Source organism: Osmia lignaria, chromosome 14, assembly GCF_051020975.1.
Source record: "Osmia lignaria lignaria isolate PbOS001 chromosome 14, iyOsmLign1, whole genome shotgun sequence".
In the NCBI taxonomy this organism is placed as follows: domain Eukaryota; kingdom Metazoa; phylum Arthropoda; class Insecta; order Hymenoptera; family Megachilidae; genus Osmia; species Osmia lignaria.
In genome coordinates this window covers 6541720-6554099 of record NC_135045.1, presented here as the reverse complement: position 1 = coordinate 6554099, position 12380 = coordinate 6541720, and the positions used below count along the sequence as shown (strand labels likewise).

At 39.4% G+C, this 12380-nt stretch overlaps 1 protein-coding gene across 11 annotated transcripts in view; it reads left to right on the top strand.

Annotated features, from left to right (window-relative positions):
* LOC117605741 (agrin) overlaps positions 1-12380 on the top strand; it is a 347580-nt gene that overhangs the window by 183274 nt on the left and 151926 nt on the right. For 7 of the 11 annotated variants that reach the window (XM_034327405.2, XM_034327404.2, XM_034327399.2 and 4 more), the window contains one exon: positions 6533-6565. The exons of the other annotated variants lie outside the window; for them this stretch is intronic. In XM_034327405.2, coding sequence (XP_034183296.1) covers positions 6533-6565 — 33 coding nt within the window. The remainder of the gene's footprint in view (positions 1-6532; positions 6566-12380) is intronic. 11 annotated transcript variants of the gene reach the window in all.

Here is a 12380-nt window from a genome sequence, read left to right as displayed (position 1 = left end):
TGGCTGTGAAAATTTTCTCCCTTTGCGAGGCCGTTGCGAGGATTTATCGGGACGGATAAAAGGAACGAGGAAGACTCGCGGCCGGATCGTCGTCTTTTCGGTTGAGGACCGCGCAGACCTAACGGCCAGAAGGAGAGGTCTTGGTCGAGGAACAGGAAAAGACAGGGAGATGGGCTAAGAATAATTTCGAAGAAAATACATTTTTCCAGCCCTTGCTTGCGGCGAGATACCCATCCGTTCTCCGCGCCATATACCGGCCACGATGGCGCTTCGCGTCGCGGGAAGGATAAAGTGGCTCGCTCTCTCTTTCCTCGCAATTTTTTATCTAAATGCTTTCGCCTCCCACGGTTTACGTTCGAAAACGGCAGTGGGCCGTGGCGTTTCTTAGGGAGGAACGCGTGATGGGTCGACTCGAAATTGAGGAACCACATCCTGGCAAATTATTGAATTCCATGGAACACGTGTTTTTTTTTTTTTTATTTATAATTTAATCGAATACTAAATATTCAAATTTTACTCGTGAAATCCTAAATATCCTAACTGCAGCAATTAAGGTTTAATAACAGGTCTCGGGTAGAATTTGAAAAATGTGTCTGGTAATTGCACAGTAGAAAAGTCAAACTTTCCCAGATGTGATCCATTAGAGAGGAAAAATGTTTCGTAATCGCCACGTAACACGTTAAGCCCCGCGGCACTTTGCATTCCGTGTTGGTCGACGGAAACGGAAAAAGGAGGTCGCAATATTTTCCAGGACGCGTATTTGTATCCGGTTTCGCGTACGTTCGGCCGGTTCGAACTTGAAGTTTCCGAGGTTTAATTTCGCACGAACGATAAGACAAACGATCGGTCATAACTTAATATCCGTCTCATTTCCATACGGCGCGGCGCTGCTATTTATTACGCTTTGGCAACGCCTGCAGACAGCCAATTGCGTGCATCTAAGAACGGTTCGTGGCCCGTGATTTATTTCAACGACGAATATGATCCAGCCGACAAAATGGATACTCTCGTATGCAGAAAAGCCGCGATACCGCATCGCTCGACGTTCTAATGGATCGATTAGCAATTTTTCGAAGTCTTTTCACGATCAGATACCCTTTCAATAATCGTTCAACATTCCAACGTTAATACTTTGAAAATGTAACCATCATAATTGCCAATATATTTTAAAATACTTGTAAGAGAAATTCATTTTGTTATAATTTATCAAGCTTCGAAAAATCTGGAAAATGTTTAATTACAGCCATCTAAAGCTTGAGGTTTTCAAATGCTAATTACATAAAATTTCGTGTAGTGGACAGTCGGATTACATTCTCCAGCTAATTTTAATTTAATCGCACGCTCTAACAATTTCATGGTTCCCGTACAAACTTGCTCGTTGACATTCTACATTAATCGAACAACAAATTCCACGTGGTTCACGTTTATCCGAGTCTCGTTGCATCGTCGACAGAACGACATTCAAATCGTAATCTCTGCCTCGTTCGCGAAATTGTGTGTGTAAACAGTGGTGGAACAAGCATGCCGTAAAATCGTCGCAGGGAAAATGTTGGTCATACCGATTCGATGAAGTTATTTGTTGCGACCTTCTCGTCGAGTGTAAAGTTCAATTGCAAAGCTTAACGAGGTACTGAAATACAAGCATCGAAGGACAGGGCTAAAAAGAGAGGGAAAATGGTATGTGCCCTAACTGCGATTAACACTCCCGCTCTCGGTATTTCATATCCCCTTTGGATTTTGTGCATTCGGTTCGAACCCACATTTTCCCTTTGGAGAAACGAACATTCTGACGGAACGAGAGAAAACAGTGTGGTGAACCCCGCTGGAAAATTCCCTAGCGCAATGAGCTCTCGATGTAATAATCGAAGTTGAGAAATTCGAGGTATTCCTCATTTCTCAAGAACCAGAGATTTCACTTATTGCATTGTATCTCGGACCGCTCTATCCCGGGTCATTTCAATGCATTTACCATTTTCGAATTTTCGCTAAAAATATTATGATTCTAATATCTTTTTCTAAGTATGGGAATAATTGTTGAGTGTTCGAGAATGAATTTTTTAGAGCTTCTTTGAAATACAACATTGTCTTTCATTTATAAGTCACAGAATACTGTAAAATTTTAAAGTAAATTTGGATTATATTTTCAAGAGAAGCATATTAATCGACACGGCCTCAATCTCCTTGTTCCCTGATGTCAGCGAACAATGAATGTCGAAGACGTTCAATTTTTCATGGCGTTGCCATTCCTATTAAAGCGACGTGCAGCTGGTTGAACGTATGCTATTCCTTTTATGCATGCAGCATTTATGTGTACCTTGTGCGCCGTGTTTCCGGTCATGAAAGATGAAAAGAAAGGTAGGACAACGGAACTGATTGAGAGAATAAAACTGGGACGTTTGCGTTTTTATCTGTGCGAGCAACGGTTCGATTAGAAAAGTGTCAATAATTTCCAAATTTTATTATAGGATTTACGTTTAATAAATCATGCCGCACTGAATAAAATGGAACATGTCGAATGTGTTTAAATTATTACCGAATGTGTGGAAAGCGTGTTGTAACAGATAGTTATTTTGCATAAATAGCCATACGGAATTTTCGAATCAGTCCTTGCCTCGTGAAATGCGTAAAGTAAAATTGATCAATACATACACTGCCGTATAAAAATATTTTCTCCTTACTTTTTATATTTTTGATCCTCTATCATAAAGACGAAAGATTAACGCTGAACAATAAATTTTTAACGATAATGTGCATTTCCAAATGTTCCGTTCGCAATATCCTAGGCCGCAGAAATAAAAAGGATGGAATTAAATGTTGTAATCCGTCGCGAAAAATTGATAGGAATATTAATCGTGCGTAACATCCGCGGATTTCGAATGCATACAGAATTGTTCTCGGCAATGGAAATCGTTAAATGTAAAGGGAGAAGCACGCGGTTGAAATCCTGTCCTCGTTGAAATATTCAAACATACCCAAATCGTGTGTGTTTTTTTTCTTTCATATTCGCGTGCACGGAGACGTAGCGCCATTTCCTTCGAACGATCAGCGGGTAAAATAATAAAATCCGTTCGTTTAAAGTGTTGGGGGTGGAAGAGAGACGGAAAAGGGAAGCAGTATCGGTGGGCCGTCGCCGCGACTCGGGGGTACTTAGTGACCATGGCAACGGGTGCCAACTATTTTTCAGTTTTCCACCCTTACGAGCCACGTCCAACCCCCTCCTAACTTTCCCTACGCCCTTCCTTCCTCTCGACCTTCGGTTTGGATTCTACTCGACAGGAGACACATTTCTTCTCTTTGTAATCCACGAATCCTACCTCTTTTATGCTTCAGGCACGATAGCCACTTGCACCGCGCTGAATCTCTAATATGATTCTGTTTTTATTGTTAAACAAATGCTGATTAATGAACGATTAACTGTAAGTTTATATACTTGTCATAATTTAGAAGTCGCGTCACTTTTATTCAAAAGGTAGACTGACATAATTTAATCGTTCAATTCGAAAGCGTTTCGTATTATTATCGTGTTTCTTCATGAAATTGGCCCTCTTGCATCACAATAATCGTATTATTTCACGAAGTTTGACAGCGGATCCATTAGTTGTAGGAAGGGTTGACACTCGATGGAAAGAAGGGTCGTGCTAAGTGGTAGATTCGAAGTGATTGAAAGAGGGGCGAGCTTAGAGAAAAAGGTCTCCAGAAGCAGAGAAGAAAGCTGAAGTGAACTAAAACTCGTTGAAAGGGGTTGCGCTTTGAAAGAGAAAAGGGATGAATGTCGATACAGAGTGCTGTTTACGCCATCATTTTCCCTTTTTCGAGTTTATAACCGTCCCCTCCTCGAATATCGTTATCCTGATCGCTATTCGCTTGATCCTCTTAACAAAAATTCATTTTAACTGGCTAATTTTTTTTTTAACTCTCGTTATACAAAAATATTCATTACCTATAGGATGAGCTGTTAGTTATTAGTTTATTCGTTTTATACCATAACTGTTTCCCTATTGATTATTCGAGAACGTGCGAATATTTGAAACTATTGGCGGTATCGAGCAATATGCTGCAGAATTTCCCTCTCAAAGTTTTATCGTCGTTTCGAAACAGTTGCAAGTAATATCTGACAAACGGCAAGAAATACCGACACCTGATCCGACATTTTTCTTATTAGACACGAGATATATATCCGTGCCCCATTTTCTGTCGAGGGCTTTTATCCGTAAAAAAATGTCAACCTTGCCCCGTACGATTTTTTTCGTCCCTTTTCTAGCGACGAGGTCGGAATATAACCACCCCCAATTTGCATTTCTCTCCTTACCGCGCTTTGTCACCCTTGGTCCCCGTGCCTCCTTAGTCTTGGTGACAAAGGATCTTCCTAAGTGGACGAAGCGAACGGAATAAAGGTGTTCTCGCGATCATCCTCCATTTTGAATGTAACATGGCAATAAATCTCGGGAAGACGAGCGCTATCCATCGTTGCTTCACCATCCAAGCGCTTTCTCTTTGGGTTTTTTTCAAGAATATTGGTAGATCATTTGAAAACAGTTGGCTTCTTTTAAAACCACCAAAATGGAGAATAGACGTTGAAAAATTGGAGAATTTTTTGTTTAATAGTATACAGTAATCTGTTTACAGTTGATCCTTATTATATTGCAGAGGTGAAAAGATAAATTGTAAATCCAAATGCGAATATTGAATACGCCTAATGGTATAATATCTACCTTGATGAGATCGCTTTACAGTGTATTAATTGCGAAAATTATTATAGCTCTCATGGAATTACCATATTATTACGTATCTGTGAATATCATTTATCATATTATTACAACAGTATTATGTAAATCTGCACCAGTAATTTCGAATCTTCATTACAATCGCTAATCTCATAATAACGATGATTATCTCGTGACTGCAACATTACACATAACTTCAGAGATACCGACTTATGAATAAAATGTAGGAATTTATAAAGCATTCAATTTGATCGACATACAAGATATCTAACGTTTTTTACGAAATAATTTGCTTTTCAAACGATTCAGATGGTAAAACTACTTTGGACAAAGGATGAGAATACCGATGTTCTTTTTGAATAACCCTGTAGATTCACTTGAATCGTACTGCGCATACTATCCGAGTTATCCCACGTATTTACGTAGCTCCACAACCGTGGAATTCTTCTTCAGTGAAACCGTATTCCTTGCCACCCCCTACTCTCCCTCCTTAACCCCATTTCCATTTAACAAAATTGCACTATCGTAACTGACAAACTTTCCACTGCATTTACACGCGTACCAGTCGTTGCGAGTGCCGTGATTTCGCTGAATCGCTAAACGGAAATCGTGAAAGTTGTTGACGAAGATATAGAAACCGATTCTACGCGATTGTTCTTTCTTTCCAAGTAAGGGAATTCAATTTTTGATTACGTTAACGTTGAACGACGTCTATAAAAAGGATAATAGTGCATGGATATGCGGAGGATCAAGTCGGTGATACAATTTCCTATTGCGATTCATACTTTCGTATAATAGACTGCTCTCCATGAGAGACTTTAAAAGAAGCTTTTATGGATCAAGCCGGTCTACAGTCGCTTTTCTTTTATGCGTGTTCAGGCTCTTACATGTGCTTGCGGCACACTCGATGAATGGGATCTGGGCTTCGATCATCAAACACGGGTGATGGAGGATCTTTTACAGTGGACAATATTGGTATAACATAGTATAAAATTTATTGGAAATTTTTCTATATGAATTAAGAAGCGTGGGTAAATCTTAGGTGAAATTATTAAATGACATAAAAATGTCATGAAATGATAGAAATACTGTAGCAATTTAAAGCTTATAATTTAAGGCAGTTTTGCAATCACAATAATTGGGCATATGATCAGGCCACGACCATAAGAGTTCGATGTAAATATTGCAAACCGATTATCATCTGATGGATTTATAGCACTATAATTGCTATTAAGAACGAAACAACTCAAACTTTACGCCCCCATCATAAACGTGGGAGTTTTTTGATAATAAATGAGTATCAAGAGGTCTAATTGGTCGTTCAATCACGAATTGAATCGTAAACTCCTTTTCCCCAAGCATTCCTATTCTCGAAAAATAATTACCGTCCTTATCATGAATATTTTACCTCAAGGAATTCTTAATCCCTGTTAATACGTGTACGTGCTGGTACGAGATAACACGAGGGTAATTTTTCGAGCTTTAAGCACCGCTTAATTAGAACAACTATTAAGGAATCTGGTTTCTTTAACCACTGCGAATCGTGATTGCGATAAAAATATCTTGCTCAGACATTCACGGGAATTATCCCGGTAATATTAATACACTTGAAAGCATTTTCACGTTTACATCGGATCATCGTTAGTTAATTTATACACGACGTCGGAGAATTAATTAGCATGGTAGAATATGGTCCCCTTGTAATGTAATATGTTGGCGTCTCGTACAAAATCGATGTTGGTATTATGTTGTATATGATCCTTGACGATACTCGATCTCTCTAACAACTTCTGCTTCCTTTGTTTCAGGTAAGGATCTAAATTTCGCCAGTAATAACGCGGGTGAGTGTTCATCTAACAATATAACATTATCGTTGCATGTAATGTCATTTTGCGTTAACCCTCTGTAACACAGGAATTTTTTTTTCCAAAAGAAAAATAATATACCTAAAAGTTGTCCGAATAATCCATCACTTGCAGAGTGTAAAATAATATTTTGAATTCGTAAACAAAAATTTGATACGTTATTTTGTAATAACATTATACGAGTGAATAGAGGGTTAACTGCTTTTTACTTCTGTGTTCAATTTATTTTATAAACACGCTTTTTATTCGAGCGTTCAGGTAACTGACATTTCATTTCATTTCATTGCATTTTATTTCATTTCATTTGAATTTTTGTCCTCTCGATAAAAAAGAAGAATTGAACAAAGCGTAAAAATTCCAATGATCGATATTTTGTTCATTGTGATCGTAATTCCAACATGACGATCGGTAGAGAAGGAATTTCCTTCGTATGGCAAGGAAACAGGTTCGAGAACGATAAGGTGAATCTATTCAAGTCTACTTCTCTTTTTTTCCCGTGTCTCGCGACTGCAATTTCACTGTGAAGATCTCCGGTGCAGTGGGGGACAAAAGGATACGGGGGTATGAGAAGATTTACGTACATTGTGGGGCAAGTACGGGGTCGAAGAAGGGTTTGGGGACAAAACGGAAGAGGTATTCTTTCGAAAAGCCCATTTCCAGTAATGCGTGAATCTGGGCTCCCCGTGGCATCGCTGGAAAATAGATCGAGATTGCGAAATCTACCGAGATAAGGAGAACAAATTGCTCAAACAATCTGGATGATTAGTTCTCGAATATCGAACAACGAACGAGATTGTTGTGTGGCCATTGTATTCTTATAATTAAGCGAATCGTGATACCTTTGAATGCAAAGTAACAGTTAGTTGTTTTCTATACATAATGAACAAAGTGATGCATTCATTTTAACTTTAAACAAAAATTGTTTCATTTAGGTAAACTCTCTTTTTCCATCCATTTTACACGTTAAATTTTAATTCTCACAGGGAATTCATTCAATTAATCCTTCGTCAAAAAGTATACAGCCTTTGGGAACAGTGTATGAACTCACTCTTTTCCATTCCTTTGATGTTCCTATAAAATAATCAATTAGAAATATTGCCTCGTATTTGCAATATAATTAAACGATCAAAAGGATGAAAATATTTTCTCGTCGCTCGTGAACGGTTCTACAACCCTGCAATACCAAGCAGTCAATTCCGATTGATTCAAAATTTTCAAATGTCGAATCAAAATTGGATTCGCAGGGTTCTGCATCCGGGAAACCCTCGTCTTTTCCTAATTTCGTTCATAGTCGAACACGTGTCTGCTTTTGGCTTTTCCGGAAAAAGGGTCGCGAATAAGGGGTGCGTAAGTTCCATCGCGGAGGTCGATCGTGGGGGATGAAAGAACAGAGAAGAGCTGCGGGGTATAGCGAGAGATAAGGTCGGCAAATTGCAGGCAATCTGGCTGATTAGGCTGCAAGCTGTAATCCTGCAGGTTCCACGGAGGACCTGGGCCAGGACCCGTAACAGCCTTCAACCCCCTTCGACGTCTATTAACCGAAGAAAGGAGTAAGGGTGAGACGTGGAAGAAACGACCGCCCCAAGGGTAGCGACTCCACGTTCTCCAGGTTTCTAAGAGATTAGGGAATTCCTTGGGAAGGAGTAGAACGAATTGGGAAACCAGGTCCTTTTCAGGATACGTGTCTTCTTTGCGGGTTTTTCTGGTTTTTTTCTACTTCTTAATTCAGGACGTGAATCTACTTAACTTAATTTGAGAAATTTGTACCCTGATGAGTTCTGTCATTATTTAAAATCATCCTTCATTTTGAAATCAATTCTGAATCTTGAACTTTTTACTAGTTCGTTCATTAAGAAATTGTCGTTTTTATGTTTTGCTCTCTTTACGGTTATATACTGAAAATTCGATCGTGGAATTAGCGGATTTTTTTTTAGTGTCGAATGCAAATCGTTGGCTGGAACTGGCACTCGATAACGAGTTGAAAAGACCGGAAACGGTTGGTAGAGAGACAAAGAGGAAGGGGATGCACGTTGGAATTGGTGAGAGTTTCGAATTCGAAAAACTACACCAGAGATAAATCGAGAGGACAAATGAATGAATAGGTAAAATTTCGTGAAAGTATTGGCTATTCTGTCAATGTGAAATAAAGAAAAATAGAAATCTGTATACACTAATTTTAACTACTTTAATAGCTGCTTTAGTGATTCACAGTCTAAATGTGAAAAATTGCAGATTGTTCAGGTCTGAAGTAATTACATCTTGAAATTGTTATCTTGAATTTTATTTTTATCCCATTTATTCTGAAGTAGAATATTTTTATACAAAAATATGCGTCCTTTCTGATCGTACCATAACTTTCATTCTCCATCAAATTTTAGGGTAGATCGATTGTAACGTTGTTCGAATACTGTTCTCAGAATTTAAATGGAATCCAATTTTTTTTCGTAGGAAGCGTATGAATTTTTACTCCAAGGTCTTTTTTTTCATATTCAAATATTTTCCTAAAAAAGTTTCTATTGAAACTCTTCCACAGCGTATTTAATCTTGCCTTTCGAGTGAAATGAATTTTTAATCGCAACAAAGATTGATGAAATACGTCGATGAACGCGTGCTAACAATTTCATAAACTTTGCTGGACAAAATTGAATAACGTATCGCTGATAAAGCGGTTTGCATTAAACACACGGATTTCGTTTATCCGTTATCGGATCCGAAGGTTCGTATTCCAGAATAATATTCAGTTTGAAGCATTATTCGTATAATATATCCGGCAAACGGAACGCGATTATTTAGTCGAGACATTTTGCATCTTTCACGTTTGTTCAGCTCTCTTTTGTCCCAATTATTTCCCATTATTCGATGGGACGCCGTATTTAACAACGAGCCAGCGCACTCTGGCAAATAAATAGCGAGGAAAAATCGTCGCTCCTGCTCTATTTATATCCCCAGGGATGTAATTGGAATTAAACTTGGCCATAATCTTCCATTAACTTGACCACATTTTTCTCCGTACCCCATATCGTACAAAAAAAAAAAAAAGAAGAAAGTAAAAGAATGAACGAGCAGGAGGATCCATAAGCGGAAGTGGTAATAGAATTTTGAAACGGCTAAAATGGTGGAGAGAGAAAAATAGGGGTAAAGGCAGAACCCTGGCAGGTAATAGAGAAAGAGGGAAAACGAATGAAAGGGAGGAAGGCTGCCGGCAAAAGAGGGGGTGGAAAGAGGGAGAGAAACATCGTCAACTCGACCACGTCTACCGAGGGATTATCGTGGGTGACAAAGGGATTTGAAAGAGGCGGCACGGAATTGGATTCCGGGAGAAACGCAAGAGGCACTCGTAAGCCGCTTTGTGTCTCCCATGCAATAATTATTTGCGAAATTGTCGTCAAGCCGTGAGATATCGAGTGGCTTTTGACGACTGATATTTCTTCAAAAGGCTCGATAGAGAAATCGTAACGGCGTATCCGGATGCCTCGCGTCCCGTAATTATTCCAATTCAACTGAATTAATCTCGCTTTGTTTTTCCTCCACTCTATCGATGCCATGTAACTGATTGTGCAACTGGAAAAATTGAAATTCTACAGGAGAAAAATAAAGCAAAATTATGGAACAATACTATATCATGAAAATTGCATAGTAAAATAGGAAAAATGTTCTCTACCTTATTATGTTCCGAAATATGAAATATATTTTCTGCATAATTTAACCAATTTTGACAGGAAAGGATTAAAATTCTAATTACTCCTTTAATGCAAAACGGACCTGAATATTGTAAAGAATATTCTTTAATCCAACAGTATAAATTTTTCTTATATTTTCACGTAGGATTTCAATTTTTCGGCTGTACCATCAGTTACATGACACCCTGTATTTTTCAATTCTTCCTTTCTCCCCTTCCTTCCACCGTCAACCACCAACCCCTTCTCCGCGCTCTAGCCTCGTTGAGCATTCGTGTTTCTGTCGCCGTTTGTAACGCAGTGCACGAAACGTATGGAAAAATGTCTGCGCGTGCAGTTTTCCCTTCTCCCCGTCTCGTTTTCTACCTTTTTTCGGTGGTTGCGGTTTAATTAGAAGCCGAGAAATTAAAACAAACGAACGCACGGCGGGACGGGGGAGGGTCGAGAGCTGTGTACCATGCTCGGCCGTAGCCATTGTTGTTTCTTCCTTTCGCTCGGGCGTGCGAGCATCGTCGTAACAAGCCGGCGATTTGCAAAGAACCAACCAGTTTCTAACTCGTTCCTTTTTTTCACCGTTTCTCCGTTAATTTTTTTTCTCTTTTTGCAAAATTAATTGTTTGTTCAGACGCTATGCTAGAAATACATTTTATGTACCCCAAGCTGTTTTTTTCATCTTCCACCAAGTGTTAGAGATAATTAAGAGAGAGAGAGAGTTACAAAGGAAGTAATAATAAACAAATCCCATGGATATTTTCATTAAATTCAGTGAAGTCAGAATCATTTGACTCTCAGCTATTCGGGCCTCATAGATGTCAGCGGCAACCATTTCCTCTTTTCCTCTTTGAAACCAGCCCCTGCAGGGGCACGCCGAAAATGCATGCGCGTCGGGGAACAAAAGAGAAAAAACGCAGAATGCATGATGAAAACGGTGGTAGCACGCGAACGGGGTTGGAACAAATGTGACTTTCAATAAGCGGTGTCGTTTGAAGCGGACATCACCCACCGGAACTACCCTTCCTTTTTACACTACCACTCGTCTCACATGGTTCAATCTGTTTTTCGTTATACGAAATGCAACTTGAGAAAGAAGTCTTTGAAATAAGAGAGAGGATCGTGTTCGATCAAAAGACACAGCTAGAGAGGAGTGAATAAAAGGGGTTGCTCGTACGAGAGCGTATCGGTCGAATTATCGAGTGGTGCGTTTACGGTTTTATGCAGATACGCCGGCAGAACGGCCGGCAGTTTCAGAATTAATGCGACGAACAAATGTTTCGCGGTTTTTCTGCTGAATTATCGTACCCCCGGGCGCAACAAAACGTTCCGTCCCGTTGAGGCTGCTGTACGCTCGCTATTTACCCGTGCGTTCCTATATACTGGGTGAACTATCTAATATTTAATATATCGGCTTTATAATTTCGAATAACTGGTTTTTAGTCACAAAGGATTACGTATTATTGATTAAAAAATATTTGAACAAATACAAGGTAATCGAATGAAATTTCCTTTGACAGTTTTTCCATCCACAAGTTGGAAAATATTCTCTCTAAACGTATTTACGTCTACATCCCGCAACTTCAAAGAATCTACAAAACCTTCAGTGTCGTTAAATTTTACCTATCGAACCACTCGATTGTACTTTCGACAATGTTTCGACGTAACAACAAAAACATTTCCAGGTGCACCGTTTCAAACATGTCACACCGTGTAGAAACACACGAAACGGTAGTATAGGAGACAAGGTTTTAGGAAAATGTTATCTTTCAGTCACCTGATGTTATCCCTGAAAAATCTCTTCTCCGCGATGGTTAGGCTAGGTAACTGCTGTGATTTCGCTTGTACAGGAAGGCTTTGAAACACGATTAGAGCAACGTGGAAATAGAATAAAAAAAAGGAAAACACAGTTGCAGATCGAAACACAAGTCTCTAGCGATTAATCGGGAGGAAGGCGGAACTTAATTCGCGCTAATCGCCCGAACTCGAATTAATTCCGACTCAACCCCTGTCCAACACCCAGCCTCCTCCAACCATTTAATTCAATCCGTTGCCGACAATCGAGCTCGAGGAGCGTACTATCCTCGAGGCTCTTCGTCTGACCTTACCTTTCCAAGGGTTGC